The sequence below is a fragment of the Myxocyprinus asiaticus genome, chromosome 35, assembly GCF_019703515.2.
Source record: "Myxocyprinus asiaticus isolate MX2 ecotype Aquarium Trade chromosome 35, UBuf_Myxa_2, whole genome shotgun sequence".
Taxonomy (NCBI): domain Eukaryota; kingdom Metazoa; phylum Chordata; class Actinopteri; order Cypriniformes; family Catostomidae; genus Myxocyprinus; species Myxocyprinus asiaticus.
In genome coordinates this window covers 17,883,614-17,907,853 of record NC_059378.1, presented here as the reverse complement: position 1 = coordinate 17,907,853, position 24,240 = coordinate 17,883,614, and the positions used below count along the sequence as shown (strand labels likewise).

At 37.7% G+C, this 24,240-nt stretch overlaps 1 protein-coding gene across 1 annotated transcript in view; it reads left to right on the top strand.

Moving 5' to 3' along the window:
• The first annotated feature begins 3,407 nt into the window (after positions 1-3,407).
• LOC127426392 (junction plakoglobin-like) overlaps positions 3,408-24,240 on the top strand; it is a 38,648-nt gene continuing 17,815 nt past the window's right edge. Inside the window, exons 1-8 of the mRNA XM_051673180.1 lie at positions 3,408-3,543; positions 20,037-20,091; positions 21,112-21,279; positions 21,812-22,065; positions 22,507-22,745; positions 23,216-23,417; positions 23,507-23,651; positions 24,060-24,163. Coding sequence (XP_051529140.1) covers positions 20,079-20,091; positions 21,112-21,279; positions 21,812-22,065; positions 22,507-22,745; positions 23,216-23,417; positions 23,507-23,651; positions 24,060-24,163 — 1,125 coding nt within the window. The 5' untranslated portion in view covers positions 3,408-3,543; positions 20,037-20,078. The remainder of the gene's footprint in view (positions 3,544-20,036; positions 20,092-21,111; positions 21,280-21,811; positions 22,066-22,506; positions 22,746-23,215; positions 23,418-23,506; positions 23,652-24,059; positions 24,164-24,240) is intronic.

The window sequence follows — 24,240 nt, the reverse complement described above, 5'->3', positions numbered from 1 at the left end:
AATTCATATCAAGACATCTTTGGCATTATGATAGCTTAATATATCATCAAAGACATTTTATTCCTAGTTGCTTTTATTAACATTAATTACATTGATTTGGGCAAGCATGTTCCTGTAAGAAGCATGTCTTTTTGTCATCTTTCTCTTATAAGACAATAAGTGCTGTTTATTAAACAATGTCTAGCTTGTTTAGGCATATCAGTGAAATCCCCACAAAAGAGTCTTTTCAGTGCAGCTATGTGGTTGCGGAAACACATGTCTGTGTCTGCTGCACATGTTGAGCTATTTTGTCTCTCTTAGCTAAGCATGAAAGGCAGCCTGGGAATGCTGGCCTCTGACCTCCATTCAGACTACGTTTTACATATATATATATATATATATATATATATATATATATATATATATATATATATATAGTCCACAAACTGAAGATGTTGTGTCAGTTGTATTTTGTTGTTACAATGTAACTATACTTACAATATTTAACTATTGGGGCAAAATACAAAATCTGCAGATAATTGTGGGTTCTTTTTATAAGCCATATACACAACAATCTAACTGTTTTATGCATTTGACACTGTCTTAATCAGAATCATTATATATAGATCAGTATTGATCAGATAAGTATAAGTTTGGATTGTAGTACTGAACCAACTTTTTTGAGGTCTTTGTTTGTTTGTCTTTGTTCCTTTTTAACTGTTAGAAAGCAGAAGTTTTTTTATATCCAAATAAATGTACATTAATCTAACATGCAGTTCTGCAGTTCTTCTTTATCTTTGGTAAATTTCCTGAATTTTGACCAATATTTTTTAATTTCTTTTTTGTTGCAAATGTCATGCTTTCAACACAAAGCCATGGCCCAGCCACAGACTTCTCCCTCTTTCACCCCTTCTCACATTTTTCTCTCGCTCCTTTCCCTCTGAACTATGTTTTGTACATTGGTAAACAATAATCTGTATCACTCACTTCACAGCAATTAAATCACTGCCAATTGCAAATTGCAAAGCCAACACTAGCTTCAACAAGGTTTGCTGGGCTATTTAAAATGAGTTATGGTCATTGTCTTTAAAAACATAATTAGATCTACTACAACTACAGGTAAATCAGGATTGTTTAGTCTTTTATGATCTTGGTCAGCAGTTCATATACATAAATGCTAATACATACTGTATGTTGCAGATTCCTTATTACTCTGACAAGTGGTCACTAAACAAACAAATAAACTAAAGGTGAATAAAAGGAAAAAAATAAATATTGTTGGGTAGATATGAAATTTAATCGGGTATACTGATTACAAATTACACAACAAAAATGTAATCAGTAACAATCTTTTAGATTAAATTTTTTTCTAATCTGATTACTTTTGGATTACATATTGCACGTTTTGATGAAAATCAAGTTTTTTAGTGCATTAAGTACAAGTTTTCACTCCTTTCAATACACTTTATTAAACATGAAATCAAACTGCCCCCTCCCATTTTTTAATGAAAAAATAAAGATAAGTAACTGTAATCTTGTGACGAGACAAGAGAGGAATGAGAATCTAAATGCAGCCTTTTTTAAATAAAACATAAGTAAACCAGGTAACTCAGAACATAATGAAACAAAACACAGGGAACAAAGCACAGCATAATACAGATGAAGACTGACAAAGAAACCGGGGAAAACAAGAGTTTAAATACATAGGGGAAAACAAGGGAACAAGGAACATCTGGGGAAACAATCAGGGGAAAACCAATCATGAAAAGAAACTACAAAGGACTACAAAACTAACAGGAATCAGGAACAGGGAACTAAACCAGCATTTCAACATAAAAGTCAACGCAAACAACGGGGAATATGTGACAAATCTGATTACACACAATTAAAAAACATAATGTAATCTAATTATAAGTACTTAAATTTTTGTAATCTGATTACTTAATCCAATACACAGGGTTGAGAAGGTTATTACTGCTACAGATTACAGAATACAAACTGTAAAATGTCATTTGTAATGTATTCTGATAGATTACTCAAGGTCAGTAACATAATCTAAATACTTTGGATTACTTCTTCAGCACTGGCAGATTTTTTTCACTGGTTTTGACTATAAACAAGTATTAAAGTAAGAAAATATACTTTACTGTAAAGATACATTCTCTGAAAAAAGCCTGAATATCTCATGTATCTTGTTTTAAGGATTTTTGTATATATTTTTACAAGACAGCAACATTTAAATTCTCATTAAGTAAGTTTTGCAGTACATCTTTGCCCTAATATTAAAGGTCATACTAAAGACAAAAAGTTATGCTCTAACATGAATTTTCTTCATTGAATTCATTATAAAATATAATAGCGCCTGGTAACAGATGAATGTAAAGGCAAGAAATAGCATTTTAGTTTAGCATAAAGCTAACTGTTCACATGGCAGTTTACACAAGGTTAAAGAAGGTGCACTCAGTAACTTTTGTCTTTGTGTCATCTTGGACTTACACTGACACCTAGTGGCTTGGATGCAGCATCATTTAAAATCAATATTTTTCAGTTTCAGATGCCATTGTAGAAATTAATTATTCACAGTCAGCCATGATTACATTAATCAATAAGTGAAAGTGTCAAATAACAGGGTGGTTACTGAGATTAAGCAAGTAGTATTCAGCTGGTCATGTGATTCTGACATGTCAGCACACATGTGTGGACCCTCTTCATGTAGAATAAAACAGCTTTTATAATGTTATTGATATGACTGGAGTCTTCATTTTAATGTGACAGGTCATGATTTCCTACATATATTGCAAAATTACAATTCATGTTTATAGGAATTCAACTTTTTAAATGAGGAAAACATTTCTGTGTGCACCTTTAACTATTTTTGCTGCTCCAAACGTCAAAACCCCACAGAGTGTACACAATGACATCCTTTTCTGATAGTATGTGGATTCTGTTCATAGTATGATTAAGAAAATATATTATTTGTAGCTTTCTATGTGATGTTAAAGGCTACATTTTCAATTTATTGAACCCTCAGAACGAAAAAAATAAAATAAATAAATTAATCAATCATTCAGTGGAGGCTTGTATAGTTCAGAAGTTGATGAAGCGGCTGTCGTCATAATCCCTTGTCTGAGAATAACATGACTAAATCGAAACGTCAAGGTGCGGTCGATGATGTGGGAATATGCCCTACAGGTAGAAGATCTCACTGCTTACTTTCATAACATTTGTATGTCCATGCATCCTAATTATATTAAAATTACGAGCACACAAAACAATCAGATTTTCTATGTAATTGTATATATGATAAAAAAGTATCCATTGTGTCTTTTTCTCTAACGTGCTGCTGAAGAGAGTGCTGGGGTGTGGGTTTGGGTGTGGTGCAGGGCTCGTATAGTATCGGGAGGCGGAGCTCTAGACGAGACTTTGCTCTTTGCCCAGCGCACATTGTTCAGCCTCATCTGAATGCAAGAGAAAGTGTCACGCTCACTGGAACTCTGTGCAGTGGGGAAACTAAAACTCTTTTGGATCACTGTCGGCAGCAGTGTTTGGGACGAGTGTTTAAAGGTAAATAAAAATATATGATTTTATATTTGTATTTAATAAGGGCGAATGCTGCACTTGCGTTTTTATTTTTTCGTTGCGAGTTTTAAACTTTATCTGTTCTTTAATATTAAGTCCGTATTGCTAATACTTCTAAATCAGCCTTTAATTCGTATTCAGATCTCTTGGGAATTAATCTTATTGTGGTGATCTGTGTTGTCGGTGTTGGTTTACCTACCTGTGCGACATTCGCTCCCACTTCCGTGTGTGTCGGGTTACAGCTGATACAAACTTCTCTAAAGTAACCATTTACTTCTCTAAACAATGGCTAATTAATCGCAGTATAACTCAGTATTTAGTTAGCTTAGATGAACATTCACTTGTATGTAACTTAAGCGATTGTGTTTATACACAAAGGAAAAGCGAATCGGGAATACAAAGAGACTGCTGATCTTTCCCTGTTTCGGACACAAGCAATAACCTCCCCACATTTTTCAAATGTCACTTTGAACTGTTGGCATGAATCATAAGTAATGTCCTTAGGTAATTACAAATAACAAGTACACATAAAAGTAAAATATAAAGTTTTTTGCATCTGATTTTTTTTGTTGGATATACAGTTGAGTAGTGTGTAGTGGCCTAGCATATGTTGTATAGTTTTGTTGTAAATGGCTGATATTGTTGTGGACTGTTTACATATAAACACCTGTGAGTGTTGCCTTACCTGTAACACCTTGCAGGTTGTCCATTCACAGAAGGTCCAGTTGAATTTCACTTATTTGTTTACTGTGGGTCGAGACTACGGTGTGTTGTGGACCATGTTGTGTTCAAAGTTAAAGGAATGTATGAAGTTAAGCATGTTAATTTAACATTGTGCATCTCTTTTCTCGATTCTTTGTTGCAAACCCCAGTAAATACTGTCAAGTATTTACATTGTTATTGGGTCTAATGTTGTGCATGAGAATCTAGGTGGGGTACTGCGAACACAGTTTACAAGCTGACTCATCGTCTGTGTGCTTTGATTTGAAAGAGATATGATACAATCAGATTTTTCTCACAGTTAAGTAGTTGTTGAGTGTTTCTAAACGTGCCAAAGAAATCATTTCATCAATCTGTCTCAGAGGAAATAACATTCCTTGCGATACACCCTTTCCTGTTTGTGTGGTTAGCAAGGAAGCCAAAAGACATGTCCTCTGTCAGTGATTTATCTCTTAAAGAAGCAACTAAATTCTGCAAACTTTAATGACATGGACTTAGCGCGCATTACCAAGTCTTAACATTTTTGGCCGGATGTCCCTCAAAGTGAAATTTTGGACAACATCAGCATGCCGTACTGACACATAGAGTTTGGTACAGATAATTGTAAGACAAGGATATGGTCTCTTTCTCGCCTACAAAATATAATATAGGTAGCTGAAGTGCAATATGACGGTCTATTTATATATTTATATAGGTCAGTTGCAGTAGATATTAACACAGACAGGATGTGCCGTTTGCTCTTTGTGGGAGTTCCTGAGTTGTGCATATTGCGATTAGTAGTGCGGTCAGGGCCGGCTGGTTCTTTTACCGACTGACTGGTGTGGTTTTAGGCTGAGATTTACTGCATGTGGGTTCACACATAGCCGTTAATCCCCCTACAGGCACAAATCCCTGATATTGTCCTACATTTGGACAGCAAGGGTTAGGGTGATCCCCACTTCATAAATACACTTTCAGAGGGGGCATAGGAGATTACCCATCAGCACCATTTGCTCAGAATATCTGTCTGTCTTACAGTGATTTTACAACTTTTTTAAGATCAGTTAGCTTCTTTCTTTCTTTCTTTCTTTTTTTCAGTTGACAAATGTCCCAACAAATGATGGTCCCAGCACTGACTTTAATCTATTCTTTCCATATCTATAATTCCTAATGTGCCGTATGTCCTTAATGAATAGGCTATGGCATAAGATCCATAGCTGTATATGAAATCTATAGTGAGAGCCCAGATGGCTCTGAGAAGGATAAAATGGTCTGATAGCTTCATAATCTGTGCAGGGTCAAGCCAATTGCTTCACTTTTCTACGGATCATTTAATAAACCCGAAACAAATATCTTCCTGTTATACCCTTCCTGAACCAATGAAAATCTAAAGCCTTGTTCACAATGCCCAAACAAGCGCCCCCAAACACCAAATTCCAACGGTTGTTGGGTTTTGTTAGATAAGTGTGTTAACCTTGTTTGTGTTTCTTGGGGCAGGGTGAATCTATCACACTACTAATTAAGTTATGTCTACACAGTATATAATCACTTTAGCTGTGTAGACATAATTTAATTAGTAGTGTTAGACTGATATATCGTCCGATATTTGGCCATTTTGTAATTATCGGCATCGGCCAGTAACCGTGTTTGCTAGGCCGATTAACAGTGTTAGCTTTCCCATGTGTCAGTTCCAAAAATAGATTTGTCAATTGGTAGTCAACACTGTCTGTTTTGCAAGGGTTTTTCTTCCCAAGTTTATGCAAATTTGAGTAAATATTGCATAAAACAAGTCTTTGTTTCACTTTAGAAATTTTGTGGACATTTGATTTGCTGTTGTTAAATTGTATTATGTTTATCTGAGTTTATATCAGCCATCATATTCTCTAGATAACGGTATCAGCATCAGCCATGCATATCGGTCGACCACTATTAATTAGTTTAACTTATCTAGGATCTTATTCTACACTTGTGTCTTTTCCTACCTACTCCTGTGAGACTTACGTAGTCACTACTTCCGACATTTGGTCAGTTCTGCTCTCATTAAATATTAACAAAGCCCTCCTCAGATGTCAATAAACAGCTCAAACACCTGCCCATACCCACTGAATTAATACTGAGGAATCACAAAGGAAAACAGAATATCCCCATATGCAGACCCCCTCCCCCTTGTCTCTTCAAATTTCATTTTCAGTATAAAACTAATCTCAAGTCCTCATATCCTATGAGGAAAAGTGTGAAAATAATTTCACACAGCCTTTAACATGAATAATTGAAGCAATACTTCTGTGGGCTATTAGCTCCATAGAGGGACAATTCTTTGTTGCAAACCCCAGTATTACTTTAAATAAAAAATTGTCAATGTGCATGTGTAAATGAGCTTAAAGGAGTAGTTCACCTAAAAAGGACACACCTACAACAGACTTCCGACTTGGAAGTCTGAAGACTTGGACTTTTTCAGCATTGGGTTTTCTTGTTTTGGCCAGTTTAACAAAGCATGTGGGTGAAGTTTTAGGTGTGATATCAGAATTAGTGTTAAACGTGTTGTAAGGTTCTGTATCAGGACCGCTGACCTTTTGAGATACAGCCAAGGGAGCAGCTTCACACAACATGAGTCAAAAGTTGTGGGAGGGTTTGGGCAAGACAGAACATCTCAACTCCTTAATTCAGCTGTACCGGGAGGTGTAGAGTAACCAGGGAGAGGTGGATAAAGGGCCTATTCAGGGAAGTGAATAATAATTCTAAAGGGGCCTCCTTTTAATTCCTCTCGGTACAAAAAACATTCCCTTTGTCATTAGAAATATAGTCCTCTGTTGACTACTGTGAGGTAGTTGAACTAACTAACTACTACTACTTGCTTTTCAAGTCCAAAATCAAACATTTGTTCTAAGCATCTCTCTTGATCAGTGTTCCTTAAACTATGGGTCGCGTCCTAAATAGAGCACAACAGTCTGGTTCTGGAAGTAAAAATCCCATTAATTTATCCCATAGATGAATTGATTTTCAACTATAACTTATAGGGCTGCCCCCGACCAAAGATTTTCCTAGTCGACTAGTAGTGCTTAGTTTAAGCCATTAGTCGACTAGTCGCACCTTTATGATATTAATTTAATTACTTAAATGTATATATTTTGGGGGTCATCAGAAAATGGTTTGAGTTCAAGGGCTAAGAAAGAATGTTATAAGTAACATTGCTAACACTGTTCTGCATTACAGAGAAATAATAAACCATAATAATGAGCTTTTAAAATATAAATTTTACAAGTGCACACACGAAGGGCAAAAGTGTTAATGATTCTGAATGTGTCGGAAAAACCAGCAAGGAAACTGTCTGAACATTTTGTTAATTTATAGAGAGAAATGCACATTAGGGTTGTGCCGACAGACGATGATCTCGGGGATCGACGATGTCAGAGTGATCGCAAATAGCTGATGCTTTTGACGATGTCAAGAAGACATTTGGCTCGTTTTCCCATTAATGTATTAAATTATTATTAGGTTATTATTATTATTATCAAATTAATATTACAAATAATTTGCCTGTAGACACACACACACACAAGCTTGAACACACATTTTATTATATTATTAAGAACAGATAACAGGCGTGCAGTCTCCTGGAACACGCGCATCTAAAAGGTTCTCACTCTTTGTTTCTGTCTTCTGAATTTTTTTATTTTATTTTTTTTTTTTTTTTGCAAGAACAGTATCGTCTATGAGTGCTGCAAATGACCTCAGACATCTCAGCTCAGGAGGTGCTTTGAGTTCAGTTCACTTTATTTCCACAGAGCAGTTCATTGTGACCACAACTCTGCAGCCTATACATCTGTGATTAAATCATAAAATAATACAAAAACACGTTCACCTTGAACCATGATTTATATTTCAGTGATTATTATCATCATTATAATTATTATTTTTACATTTAGAATTGTTTTTATGTCTTAATTTGTGTTAGTAGTTTTGCACCTGCTTGTTTAGATGGATACTTGCCTGACGGTAAACAGAAAGGTGGTTACTTATATATTATTTTTTTGATCACTTCATTATTTTAATTGTTTTTTCATTTCGTTTGGAGTGCAATTTGAATTTAGAAATGTATTTGATTTAAGTTTTTCATTTTTTTTAAATTAATTTAAATTTAAATGTAAAATCACTAAAGCAAGAATATTCACCGATCCCTCAGCCCAGGGGTTGCTGATGTAATTGGATATATATATATATATATATATCATGAAGGAGGGAACAAAACAAATGTATTCACACACATGATAATCCCGAACAGCGAAATACCCGTCCTGTAGAGAATGCACAGATGAAGTAGGTTAGTTTCCAAAGAGATGTTGTCCTTCACAACTGTTGTAAAACCATCTTTCAAAAAGTTGAACAACACACATTTTAATTGCACTTTTTTTTTCCCAGTTTCATTAGAAATTTTAGTTCAAATAAATAAAAAATAGTTCAAAGTTTGAAATCAAGGTGTCTTGCTTTATTGTGTAGGCTTAACCCTAGCCCTCCTTGACGAAAATTATCCCATAGTACCACCTAGCGTCCAACCAGCGGTAATACTGGTGTTCGTTGGTTTCCTGTGGAGTTTTTTTTTTCTCTGCGACCAACCTACCAATCAAAACTTGGTCGACCAAGACCCTTTTCATCGACTAACGTTTGGTCGACTATTAGGGGGCAGCCCTAATAACTTATAAATACTTATTTAAATACAGATCTACTGTGAGCTTACAAGGTTGTTCATCGATGGTATATGCTTCCGTTGAAGCCATCCACGTTCATTGTTTAAAAATCATATTTGATAGTGGAATTCATGGTAAACAACTACATTACCCATGGTACAGCAGAGAAAGATCTATCAATCAGAGAACCTTGGCCAACGAAACCTGCAAAACGTGCCTCGGAGCGACCGCCCACTCCCATGATGAACTGTGAATGACGTCATCGAGTTGGTCTCCCTTCACACTTAAACTACTTTTGTATTTGTAAATATTGGAATATTTAGCAATAAACTGAAATTATATTGTTTCTGTACTTATAAACAACAACCTAACATCTATAGTTTTATATATTCCCATTGTTTTTAAATCAAGGACATCATTGGCAATGCTTCATGGGATTGTAGTTTGTGCCCTCATGAAAGACGGTAAGTACACAGCCTTGTACCTTTGTCTTTATGTCCGATTTTCAAATACTTTTTTGCCTCAAAACAAAGATATTATTTTGTTATTCTGCTCAGAGCTGATTGGTTTGCTTCATGACTTACAACTCTTTTTATGAAGGATTTTTTTTAAAAGTCTATGGAAGAAGTGAATGGGGAAGATACTTCCGGAACCCAGACGGCTGAAAAAGTGGGTGGGCACTGTTGTGCTCTATTGGATCACATAGCCATACATGTTGGGTTGCGAAGTATTTTAATAAATGTGCAATTATTTCCAGCCTGATCTCATGAAATTTACGGGATAGTGGCAACATTTTTGCAAACCAAAATGACATGCTCCATTGCACGTTTGGCTGCAGTTTCCAGTGAAATGTCCAGTGGGGGGTTTCAAAATCGAGTGAAATGTTGTTGTAATCAGACAAGGTTTTTAAGGTGAGTATTAGATGGATGTTTTATTGAGTAAAACATACCTCCCTAACCTAAAACTTGAACCTAAACCAAACCAATAGTGTCTTAAAAGATAAATGAGAGGTGAACAAAACAGACATCCTTACCCTTAACCTATGCCTAAACCTAACCGATAGTGTTTTAAAAGCAAATTTTACATGAAAAGTACATTTGTCATTCAATACATTCAGGTAGTTAGCAGACTTAATTTTATTGTCGCATAACGTTGCTGAGCCTAGACCTGACCAATTGAAGCAACCCCAGATCATAACACTGCCTCCAGAAGCTTGTGGGTACTATGCATGACGGGTGCATCGCTTCATGCGCTTCCCATCTTACCCTGATGCATTCATCGCTTTGGAATAGGGTAAATCTGGACTCAACAGACCACATGACCTTTCTCCATTGTTCCACAATCCAATCTTTATGCTCCCTAGCAAATTGAAGTAATTTTTTCCAATTAGCCTTACTAACAAGTGGCTTTCTTGTGGCCACACATCTGTTCAGTCCCAATCCTTTAAGTTCTCATTGCATTGTGCACGTGGAAATGCTCTGTTAAACATAGCTATGAGTTCTGCTGTTGATTTTTTTTTTATGATGTGACTTCACCAAGCATTTTAGTGATCTCCGATCACAATCATTCAAGATTTTTTTATGACCACATTTCTTCCGCAAATCTGACGGTTCACCACTATCCTTCCAGGTCTTAATAATGCATTGGGCAGTTCTTTTTTTTTTTTTTTTTTTTCTCCCCAATTTTGGAATGCCCAATTCCCAATGCGCTCTACGTCCTCGTGGTGGCATAGTGACTCACCTCAATCCAGGTGGCCGAGGACGAATCTCAGTTGCCTCTGTGTCTGAGACTGTCAGCCGCGCATCTTATCACGCGGCTTGTTGAGTGCATTACCATGGAGAGAGAGCGCGTGTGAAGGCTTCACGCCTTCCACCGCAGCATCCACACACAACTCCCCACGTGCCCCACCAAGAGTGAACCACATTATAGCGACCACGAGGAGGTTACCCCATGTGATGCTACCCTCCCTAGCGACCGGGCCAATTTGGTTGCTTAGGAGACCTGGCTGGAGTCACTCAGCATGCCCTTGGATTCGAACTCACGAACTCCAGGGGTGGTAGTCAGCGTCTTTACTTGCTGAGCTACCCAGGCCCCCGCATTGGACAGTTCTGAACCCAATTCCTGTGATTTCAGCAATCTCCTTATTTGTTTTCTTTGATTGGTGCAGGCTAATGTTTTGGCGCTTCTGAACCACAGTAACATCTTTTCCACGACCACAGGATACGTCTTCCAACATGTTTGTTTAAGAAATGAGAAACTACATACTGCATCAGTTAGGGTTAAAAGAATTGTTGCCAGCTGAAACATATTAATCAATATAATAATGATCCAGTCATAGGCTCTTAAGTATCTGCTTATTTAAATCCAAACTATGACTATTTTTTGGGCCAGGCAGTGTATGATGCTTTCCATTTAAAACTGGATGCAATTGAAATTGTTTCAATTTAAATTTTTATTTTATTTGTTTCTATTGAGAGAGTGCATGTTCAAATGTTTAATTTCAGTAAACATTTTTGGTGTTTTTTTTTTTTTTTTTGTCAGTGAAATAATAAAAATGATTTATGTAAGAGTCTGTCTATATCACAGTTGTTTAGTCATAAAGTGTTTAAATCAACGGATATAGTACACACGGTATACTGCACGATTTTGTAAGTGTGGGTCCTATGTAAACCCAAAATTTCATATTTGGGTCCTGGGCTGAGAAACTTTTAGATCCCCTGCTCTAGATATCCTAGTAATTTGCAGAGGATTTATTCACTGTTAACCCCTGTTAGGTTTTAGAAAGAACCATTATGAAAGCTACTACTGATTTTTCAGGGCCAAAACCAAATGCTTGTTTACTAGATCTCTGTAGATAAAGTATCAGCAGATATCACTGTATTTTTAATTTTGTTAGTGTGTAACATAAACAAATGAAACTATATTATCTAGTTTCTGTTTCCTTTCATGAACTATTTCAAATGCCTGGTCCAGTTTTACTCCAGCTCTTCATATGGCAAAAGCCCAATTCAGTCTCTTCTCCTATGAAACATTAACCAAAAAGTTTTTCTAATTGAACTTGGTCTAGAATAGTGTGGTTTTCTTCCAAATCCCTTCAGATTTATGCAGTGCCAGTGAAGTTTCCCTCTGGATGTTTTAGGCTGATGAAATATTCAACAACTGTCACATTGGCTCTGTTTTTCTTTACAAACTCATGCATACCTATGATGAAGCAGCTTCCTTGAAATGACCAGGCACAGTTGACTAAACTCATGACATTTATGTGCAACACAGACATCAAGACATCCATGGTAAACAATATTGACACTTGGCAGAATGCTGGTAACATGTCAAACTCCGTCTCATAACCCTTTTCCACCAACATGGTTCGGGTGCGGGTTCCTGGGCCGGTGCAAATCCTCAAACTGTTCTGCACATTTCCACCGCAGAAAAAACCTGGGTTCCAAAAACCTGGGTTCCAAAAACCTAGTTCCGCACCTGCCTCAAAAGCTTTTTGGTCTCTACACAGGAACCGATTATGTCAGGGGACGGAGGGTGGGATAATGTTTCGTCACCATGTTAAAGTTTTCCCAAACAACAGTAGCTACCGTCTGCAGAAAGGAGTACTTCTTCGCTCTATAACAACAATAAAAAAAAAAACCCACAAAATTATCAGACATAAAAAGCATTTGGGTTACATGACCAAATGAGTGCTCTACTTGCGATATGGTATTTAAGAAGATCCAAGATAAACTAGAGAGATTGCAAAGGGAAAATAAATACTCTACTAGAATGAAGATACAGCACAAAATGATGCATGCCGCCTTCAATCGGACAATTGACCATAAGAAGGACATAATAAAAAGTGGCAGTAGACTTAGCAATGATGTTTTGGACTCCGACAAATCGACCAGCCTGCTAACTAACGGGCATTGAATTCAGACAATAATGCATGTGATAAACAGTGAATCACAGGTGTCCTCTGCAGCTGATCTCAGTAAGTTGTTGTATTTGCCAACCTTGTTAGCTTTTCTTACACTGTTGTCATCTTATTTTGTGAATTGTTTTGTTCTAAAAGGGGATTTTGGACCAGCTACTCAATAAGTTTGGTAGATCACGGCTATCTGTTAAGTAAACTGGTGGGATTCTCAATCAATAATATTATATGCTATGGCAAAAATCCAAATACAACCATCTGCTACTCCAATGTTAATAATGATTCCATTGTAACAGTTTACAGAACTTAGCAATTTAAACCATAGTTCATACAATATAAAGTAATTACATTACCTGTCATCTCTAGCGTAGATGTGTCTCTGTCCGTATGTTTAAATATGTCCTCAAAAACAAGAGTAAAAGCTGTATACAAAGACACTGTGATGCGCCATGTTTGTTTATGTTTGAGGTAGTCATGTGAAACTACCACGTAGACAGTAACCCGTTACGTCACCTTTCTGCTCTCAGGTCAGTGGAAAAGCACGGCCGGTTTACAATAGGCTTCAAATTGACCCGGCCATGAACCAGTGGAGCACAGCCTTGCCACGAGAACCATCGCAGTTTCGGTGGAAAAGGGCTATCAGATAATGCCCACTTACCATTAAGTGGCTTTCCTAATGACGAAAAACATCCTACAACATGAATTGTGACTGACAGTCCATTAAGCCACAGGCAGACACAGCTGACCACATTGGCACTTTTCCACTGCACGTTACGGTTCGAATCGACTCTGCTCGCTTTACTTTTCTGAGCTTGCTTTTCCACTGCAGTTTAGTGCAGCCTCAACGTGGGTGGGATTATAGGCTGATCGTCATAGTTGCGCCACCTCTACTGCCGTGACATCATCTTAAACGTGACACAAACACACTACAAAAGAGCAATGGAGGATATCGAAGGAATGGTGTACTTGATTCTCGGCATGTGGCTGTTTTTCACAGAAAGATGACAAACTTTGTTTCAAAAGAGGCTGACGGCAGCAAGACAAAATACAGCTACAAAAACAGGAGAGTTTGGGAAATCATGCACCAAAGCGCAGACGAGGACATCACTGTGTTTTAGCTCAAAGACGACACACGAGGGTAAGCTAACCTGCCATCTAGCTTATAGATTCTCTCTGACCAATCAGTGATCTGCAGGGTTTTGACGTCACATTTATCATCGGCTCGGCTCACTTGGAACCTCGACCGAGGTGGTACTAAAAAAAAGTACCAGATACTATCCACAGTGGAAAACCCCAAAAAAGCGAGTGGAGTCGAGCCGTACCATGCAGTGGAAAAGCCCCATAAGTCAATTGCTCCATTCATACAAAACAACATTTCTCAATTCAACTGGCCTAAAACAGAAGAGGGATTATGGGATGAATGTTTGAAAATGTACATGATACTGGAAACTGAATTTGCCCACTGTCCGGACTCTCTCTTATCGCAGAAATGCAAATCTATCACATGGTGAGCAGGCAGACAACATTTGCTAATGCTCTGTCTCTTCCTGTCTTTGTTCATCTAAGCACTTACTGCAAGGGACACCCATGACCAAATGCCAATAGTTTAGCTTCAGTAAGCTTTTAAATAGTGTTTAAGTGAAATACTATGGATCATGTACCCTACTCTGTCCGTAACACAGATTCATAGATTATCTGTGTCAAAATTTGATTGTTTAAATGTGCAAGCTGTCCTTGAAGTTGCTTTATACATTGTATGCATCCATTTATATGCACTAATGTTGTCATCAGTCCTGACTATTCACGTTCTGTTTCTAGACTTGTTATTTAATGGTATTAATGTTAAATTTGGCTGAAATAATGCAGCCTTTCTGTACACACCTGGAGATCTCGCTGCCCTGCTGAAAAAAACAGCAGTGCTGTTCACGAACTTATGTTGTGTTTTGTGTGCTGGTCCCCCATCATGGGATGCTGGTATCCCCAGAAGGCTTTAAAAACTAGCTGAACCAATTTCATTAGAAAGACCATGCTGGTCCACCAGCACTAGCCAGCATACAGTAAACCAGCCATTTGTTGGGCTGAACAAAAAGAAGATTTCCCTGGCACTATACACTGCCTGGCCAAAAAAAAGTTGCATACTCTAATATTTTGTTGGACCACCTTTAGCTTTGATTATGGCACACATTCGTTGTGGCATTGTTCTGACAACCTTATGCAACGTCACAACATTTATTTCCATCCAGAGTTGCATTAATTTTTGGCTGAGATCTTGTATTGATGACAGGAGGGTCGTACCACTCTGTAAAGTCTTCTCCAGCACATCCCAAAGACTTTCAATGGGGTTAAGGTCAGGACTCTGTGGTGGCCAATTCATGTGTGAAAATGATTCCTCATGCTCCCTGAACCACTCTTTCACAATTTGAGCCTGATGAATCTTGGCATTGTCATCCTGGAACATTCCCCTGCCATCAGGGAAGAAAAAAATACATTGATGGGAAATCCTGGTCATTCAGTACATTTCAGGTATTCAGCTGACTTCATAGGCAACTATGCAATATCATAATAACATATTCAGGATTGGGGGAACAAAATGTAATAGTTTAAGAATTAGCCATTGAAAAACCCATACTGGTTGACCAATAATCTGCATATTGGAGAGGATGTTTCCCCCTAAATGTCTGTGGTAGTTACAGCTCTTCACCCATACATTTTTCTGGGATTGTGCAGCTCAAATTAGCATGTAGTCTGTCTTACAGAGTGCTCATGACAATGTCATACTGTGATAACTGTAATTGGATGTGCCATTGATGGATCTCCATGTTGAGAGGCCTCTGTGTGCATTTTGCCTTGGGTTAAAGAAACCCGTATGCCCGAATCAGGGCAGACCACTCGCCCACTCGCTGTCTCTAGCGGAAGCAAGCAGAAAGTCTGGGAGCCCTCAGACACGGCAGGCTCTTAACAGTATTGGCTCAACTGGTAGCTGCTAGGTTATGTGTGCGTTTTTCTGTGTGGGTGGCTTTGGATTTCATACTACTGAAGGAAAGCTATGAGACATAGCAGCTGTATAATCTCTGGAGACAAACTCTGAAATCAAAATCGCTGCATTTTGGTTGCAGTTCAGAAGTATATGTGGTAATGGCCCATTATGGTGGCTGTAAAAATACAGACAAGCCACAGCCTGAATATGGTATGTGAGGTTATATGATATGTGTTTATCATTATGGGACAGCAAAAGTTTTTCTCTCAAAAACTCAAGAGGAGAATGAGGCATTTGGAGGTGGGAACCAAAATAACAACATCAGTTTAATGCCCACGTCTTCACAACTACTGACTTATCCATATTTTTTGGCTCTTTATCTTAGAAGATAAAAAAATATGTTGTTTGATAAAAATTGTCAAGGATCAACTCGCACTTTGCTATGTTCATGAGTTTGTGTGTACTAATTTCGGGTTCATAGCTACAGTTGGGTTGGAGAATGATCTTGTAATTGACTTGCATAGTCTGTGATTAGTTGTGTCAAGCGTGCAATAAAAACAGAAAACAAGAAACTGAGTTTTTAAATGTGCATAAGACGACAAGCTTCAGGCTTATAGTGTGCGTTTGACCTTAAAGTGGTTGTGTCAGAACATACTGTAAATCCACTCTGCTACCACACACACACACACACACACACACACACACACACACTAATTTACACTTGAGTCATATCAGTGGCACTCCCTGTCTGTCCCAAAGGGCTGTGCAGTGTGCAGCAGTGATTATGGTGACTGCACACTGTGTCAGTGATCAGTATTGTCCTATGAATTAGCACCATCAGCACATCTGATTCATACATTTTTAGCTATCAAGTCACGTGAAGGTGAGACACAGGAAAAGAGAATGATTGAGAAAAAGGATAGTTTGATTGAATCCAGCCAGGTCTCCTAAGCAACCAGATTGGCCTGGTTTCTAGGGAGGGTGGAATCACATGGGGTAACCTCGTGGTAAGTTGTGCGTGCATCACGGAGAGTAGCATGAGCCTCCACATGTTAAGAGTTTCCGCGGTGTCGTACACAGCGAGCCACGTGACAAAATGCGTGGATTGATGGTCTCAGAAGCGGAGGCAACTGAGACTTGTCCTCTGCCACCCAGCTGAGGTGAGTAACCGTGCCACCAGGAGGACCTGAGTAAGTAGTGGGAAATGGGCATTCCAAATTGGGAGAAAAGGGGGATAAAAAGGTTATGTTTGTGGTTGTTGTTATTACATCATAAATTGAGGTCATTGACAATGCCCACGTTCCTTGATAAAGTATGTCCTAAATCTACTTGCATGCATACCTAGAAGCGCATCATTCATGAAAAACAGCACATAATCTGACAGTATGCAATTTCGGATGCAGCTATTAATTATATATTGTTCCACCATTCCTGATTTGTTACAAGTGTTTCACTCTCACATAAAGTAATTTAAGTACATTATTTTCTACCTTTTGTCTTTTTTTTTCCTTCAAAATTTTCAAATACTTTCTTTTTTCAAATCAAATTTTGTAATGTTTTGATTCATAATGGAGATGGTTGGTTTGGTTAATGGCTTAGAATTCTTAATTGAAGAATTCATTGAAATGCTTATGGATAAAATGAATGAGAAAAATACTTAGAAACCAAGCATGCTGAAAAAGTGGGCAGTCACTGTTGAGCTTCATTACGAGTATATGAGTGTATGGGCACATTATTGTGTATATGCCAGTAAATGACAAAGACATTGACAGGGTGTGTGCATGAGAGAAAGTGGGTGGTAGAGTGAGTGGTAGCACACCGTGGTGTAGTGTGGAATGTCACACCAGGATTAGAGTTTTGGGAATACACCATGGGATGGGTCATGTGCACAGCCTATTTTTTTGTGAGTCAAACTAATCTAAACCTCATTTTAGACACATCCATGCTGATAAAGGCCCAAGATTCATTGGGCAGGGAAGGGTAGGTAGAGTTTTTCAGGTGGGGTTGGGAGATGATTCTGCAGGGTATGTTACATTCTGTTGCTCAGTTTTCTCAGTGTGAAATTGAATGTACAGTAATAAACTATTAATCATTAACCAATCTTCATCACAGCTTTGTGTAAAGTCCAAAGTAGAGACAGCAGTGCATACCATACAGTATAGCTAACAGCAAAAAAACTGTGATTCACCTCCCCCTCATAGAGATTGCGCTCTGGATATCGTGGAGTCTATTTTCAATCTTTTTTTTTTTTTTTTTTTTTTTTTTTTTTTTTTGGGTGTGTCACTGATCTCAACCTTTAAATCAGACCTCTGATACAATTGCAAGCAAGCATGTTGCACTTAATAAGACTTACTAACTGTTTGGACTGTGATCAAGTTCAGAAAGAAATCTAGAATGAAGTAGCCTAATTTTCTCTGTCGGCCATAATTAGCTATGTTTTATTAATGTTTTTGCAAATTTAAGTTTTTAAACAGTGGGTGTGTAAATGCATTTCTTTAGTTCACTAGACTAGGAGCTTGAGAAAATAGCCACACCCCAGTGTTCACACAAATGCTTGCAATCGTTCACATGCAGGGCTGACCGCGTGAGTCGCTGCGTGTTGCGTGTTTTTACATGTTTGTTGCTTGGCTACACCCAGCTAAGTATGCTCTGATGATATTGCCATGGTGAAAGGAGTTCCCACTCACAGGATCTTGATATGCAAAATGTAATGATGGCTAGTAGATTAGATCGATTAACTCGAACTTAGATTAGTAAATTAACTAAAAAACTTCATAAAACACCACTAGTTTCAATCAGCTACACCAACAGTCACTATGTATGTCAGCAAGTTTTGGCATGAATAAACACCCACAACAGTCACAAACTTACAAACATCTGCTTTGCCTTATCCAATGTGTTGTTTAGAGAATAATGTTAGCAAAGAAACTCTGTTCTTATTGGTCATGCCACCCCAACCACACACACTTCACATGCATGTGTGCGTGTTCACTTTCTTCAAGTGTCAACATGCAAGGCATCCAAAATATGTCTTCAAACTGTACTCGTGATGTTATGAGTTCAGTATTTCTATAAAGTGCATGCAGCACATCTTCTCAAAGTGGGGCAGTGAACATATGATCTTTTCGAATCTAAAAAGTTAATTCTGTTATTTTTTTCTTTTACGGTTTATAAGGATTGTGGCCCTGTGTCAAATTCCTACTGGTTAGAACATGTTTTCAACCCTCTGATTACATACCAGTCCTTTTACTGCAGTGCATTTTGAAAACTTCATTGGATCAAATCCATTAAACCACTTTACTATGCATTCAGGTGCTTAGATATGTACTAATGTTCTACAAAGAATTCATCCATTGCATTTTTTGCACAGATGCAAGTCCTAATGGGCCACGCTAATAAACTAATCATGTTCTTCTTATTCCCTGAGGCCAAACCCTGTTCAGTCCCACCTCTTTTAGGAATAAAACCAGAACAGAACAGCTGTCACGGGTGCTGGGGTGCTCAGATTGCTTATTATTCACTGATTTGCAATAAATATAGTATGTGTTGATCTGTCTTTTCTGATAAACCTTTTTCTTGTCCTCTGAAATTCAGTGATTGTGGAAAGTTGCAATCAGAATGTGGTATTAAAGAGGGAGAGAGAGAGAATTGAGGATGTAAAATATCTGGAGGAGGGTAGGAGAGAGATAATTAATTACTTATGAAGATGGAAAGAGGAAGAGTTCAGATTAGGACAGGAGAGAGACAGTAAAACCATGCTATACAGGGTGCAGATGAAACGGGAAGAAAAGAGATAAAGGACAGTCGTAACAAAAAGCAAGTCCATCTTGTCTGTTCCCTGCTTGTTTCAGAATGAGGTTTTATTGTTGCCAGTACTCATATATTGTGTTATGAATGCATTTTTAGATACAATACTGGTCCAATATTAACCTGAAATGTATATTTTAAGAGTTTGTTTCAGTGTATGAGTATGTATGTGTGTGTGTGTGTGTGTGTGTGTGTGTGTGTGTGAGAGAGAGCTAGGGGAGGGGTTTGGCGTGTATAGGTGTGTGTGAATGTCGAAACATGCAGAGCCGGTTTCTTGAGGTTGTCTGGTTCTAGTCGACCATTTAGCTCACACGCCTTTTTTGAGGAGTCAAGGGTCAGAAAATAGCACTGGCACATCTATACTTGTCTTGATTTTTTTGTATTTTTTTTACAGGTTTTACTTTTGGACTATTTGGTTTGAGCCTAGGAGGCCAAAATGGAAATGCACAGTAAGTAAACAGAATTATTAATTAATAAATAAAAAAAAGTCCCATCATTGTAGTACATAAAAAAATAAATAATAATAATAATTGGAGTTTAAAAAAAACCTAGGAAACCATTTCCACGCAGAAATTGCTAGTAAATTTAACACACCATATTTTCAAGTAAAGACTACACACAATTCATGGTGGCTTTAATTAGAAATTCTCAAGTAAAGTTTACTTAGCAAAACACAGTTTCAAGTAAATTTACTCACTCTTTGTTTGTACATTTTACTTAAGCAATGTAGCACTGAATTAAGTCATGCTTTTAAAAGTGTGCTAGTATTTCAATGCTTATTTAACATAGTCATGTACCACATGACACATGAAAGCCTTCCACATGGTTGCTTAATGCATGCTATGTAGTCTATTAGACAACATTACCTTGCATTAATGGCAGTAGAAACAAGAAACGCTTTTTTTTTTTTTTTTTTTTAATGTCATGAACGGGTAATTTTGTAAACTTCAGACTTCACAAAACATCAAGTTCCTAAACGTAAAAACAAAATTAATAATAAAAACAGTGTAAATCAGCTTGCAAACACACCAGCTTCGAAAAGTTTAGTAAAAATTTACTTATTTACCTGTGAAATTTAATCGGGTAGGTTTTCTACTTTAGGATTGATACATGCATTGTAAAGATGACAAACAATCATAAATAATATTGACTTATAGGCTAGAGCATTTAGTTTTACATGTTTGAATTTAGTAGAAATTTTGAATTTACTTAATAGTTTAAGCGTGAACTTAAAAATAACTTATTCAATGTAGAAAGTACTCAATCTTTTATGCTATATTTGCTTCACTAAATAATAATTGTTTTAAGTGTAGTTTTTTTTTACATTAAACTTTCTCAAAAAACTAAAATTCTTTTTTTGAATTTTTTTTTTTTTTTTATAACTGTAAATAGTAAAGGGTTTTTTATATTTTAAATGATGAAAGGGAGGTGAAAGATCAGGACCTCAAAATAATGTTTCTGCGTATCAGTGACAGAGCCCGCAGGGACGGTGAAGGTCACGGAGTGGCAACAGTCGTATTATGGGACAGATTCAGGCATCCAGTCAGGAGCAACTACAGTTCGCTCAGACGATGATGGAACAGAGTACAGCACCAAGAAATTCACTTACACCAGCACATTCACAGAGAACCCTGCAGGTGAGATACATCATTCATAAAAGATTTATTAATTATGTAGCATTTTTCCTATGTTAGTTTACCAACCCACTTGGTTGTGCACAAACTAGCTTTGTGCCCAACAAGAAACACAATATATTATTAAATTGCTTTTCTGATGTCTGACACATTCAATGACTGAGCTACATGTATAAGTCATATAATTGTAATTAGATTAGTGCAGTACATGGAAACTGCACACACAGAACTCCACAGAAAGTTCTTCATTTGAATGCCTGTAATCAAAGTTCTACACGTATTCTGCCCGTTGCATATTTGTTTATTAAATGTTTTGGTTAATTTAATTATGCTCTCAGCTACCAATAAGAGTGTAGTAATTTCAGCTCCACTTAACACATTGTGCTATGTAAAAAAAAAAAAAAAACATTCCGCAGACTTTCTCTCAAAATCGGCACAGAAAATACTAAAAAGTCTTGGTACACTGTATGTTAGTTTTATAAACTATGTTGTAGTTAGTAATATTTTTCTCTTTATCACTCACTCTCTCCTGTAGAGGTGGAATCTCAGTACACGATGACCCGTGCCCAGCGTGTGAGGGCTGCCATGTTTCCAGAGACAGTGGCAGAGGGAACAGCTATCCTGTCCACACAGATCAATCCATCCCAGCAGACCAACGTACAGAAGCTGGCCGAACCCTCTCAGCAGCTCAAAGCTGCTATCATTCACCTTATCAACTACCAGGATGACGCCGAGCTTGCCACTCGTGCCATTCCAGAGCTCACCAAACTCCTCAACGATGATGATCAGGTGCCTCACTGCTCATATTCAACATCTGATGATATACACTGTAACACCACGCTTTAAATTTTTTTTTTATTGGTACCTGATACTTCAACTTTGCTGAAAAGCCAGCTTAAACCAGCCTAAGCTGATTTAAGAAAGTTATCCCAGCCTGGCCAAGCTTTTTCTCAGCTGGTTTAGTTCAAATTCAATATTTATTTATTTATTACGCCTTTGAATATTAGGTATGTTTCAGTGTTTCATTAGAAGTGTAAAAGTAGAAACACAAAAAAAAGAAAATCATATTTCAGTTTTCTCCCCATTATTTCCTGTAAACACTCTGTTGTTGCTATCAATGAAATGGGAACATGACCCAAAAAAATGTATTACAAAAGACGAGAAACGTTATGTCGTTTAAAGCACAGAAGCTTCTTCTCCAGAACTTTAACCCTCTTGTCTTGACCTCAGGTTGTGGTGAATAAGGCCGCTATGATCGTGAACCAGCTGACCCGTAAGGAGGCATCACGGCGGGCAATGATGCAATCCCCACAGATGGTGGCAGCAGTAGTGAGAGCCATGCAGAACACGTCAGACATGGAGACGACCCGTGCCACAGCCAGCATCCTGCACAACCTCTCACACCATCGCGAGGGACTGCTCGCCATCTTCAAATCAGGGGGCATTCCAGCTCTGGTGCGCATGCTGAGGTATGAAAGAGACAAAGTGCAACGCTACTTTTAATACTCAATAAAAAATAAAAACTTCATTTGTTTAGGCTCCATATATTGTTTGTTGATGATTGGACCTTACACCAAAACAGTATTAATTTATGAATTCATTCCACGCAACAACAGATACATCAGGCGTCAATTAGACAAATGCATGTTCGCTATCTCATTCAATTGCACACATTTTATTGCAAATTAAACTCATAATTCTGACACAAAATTCTATTTGGATAAGCGCCAAATTTCCACATAGCTAGTCCACTGCTAGGCTAATAAAAATATTAACTGGTGGAAGAATTGTTTATTTCCATTTATTTTTAATAATATTTGTTTTTTACTATTAATTAGTAACTATTTTAGGAATATTATTAGGAACTTCCTGATTGTTAGGAAATTACTTCAGCACTAGGTTTGATTCATGTCCATACAACCTCCCATCTCTTTTTCAGCTCTCCAATGGATTCAGTTCTTTTCTATGCCATCACCACCCTGCATAACCTCCTACTGCACCAGGAGGGAGCCAAGATGGCAGTGCGTCTGGCTGACGGGTTGCAGAGGATGGTGCCTCTGCTGAAGAAGAGCAACCCCAAGTTCCTAGCCATCACCACAGACTGCCTACAGCTACTTTCCTATGGCAACCAGGAGAGCAAGGTGTTTATAATATGCCTGGTTATTATGTATAAATACAATAAATATTTATAGATACAATTTTTGATAATGTTAGTCTTACTGTCTCTCAGCTGATTATCTTGGCTAATGGGGGTCCTGAGGGTCTTGTTAGCATCATGAGGACCTACAACTATGAGAAGCTGCTGTGGACCACCAGTCGTGTTCTCAAAGTGCTCTCTGTCTGTCCTAGTAACAAGCCTGCTATTGTAGATGCTGGTAAGTCAAACTGGAAGATGTAAAATATATTGTAAACTGTTAATTAGTTGCGCTTGCTAAGGCTCGTTTTTGATGTGTTACTTGTCCTACATTGTTTGCACTACATATGTGATGATATCTCGCATCATGCGGCTTGTTGAGGAGAGGTGTGTTGTTGCTTTTCTAAGCAACTGGACATATGATTTTGGCCTAGCGGATGATAAAATGGGGGACTTGAACCATGTCTAGAGACTTCGGGGTGAACACTTTTGACTTGGCCAGTATCACCTAGAACACCCTAGCATCGTGGCAACGAGTTTGCACACTTGATCGCCACACATTTTCTGCAGAATATGTAAACATTTATTTATTATGGTATTTGCTTAACCAATCCTCAAAGAACAGTAATTCACATGTTCCTTCTCTCAGGTGGAATGCAAGCTCTTGGTAAACATCTGACTGGCTCTAGTCAACGCCTGATGCAGAACTGCCTGTGGACCTTGAGAAACTTGTCAGACGCTGCAACCAAACAGGTCTATTTTTACATCTAACACCTTACCATCTTACACAGAGACACATTTACTTGGCTATCTAAATAATAATGAACCAT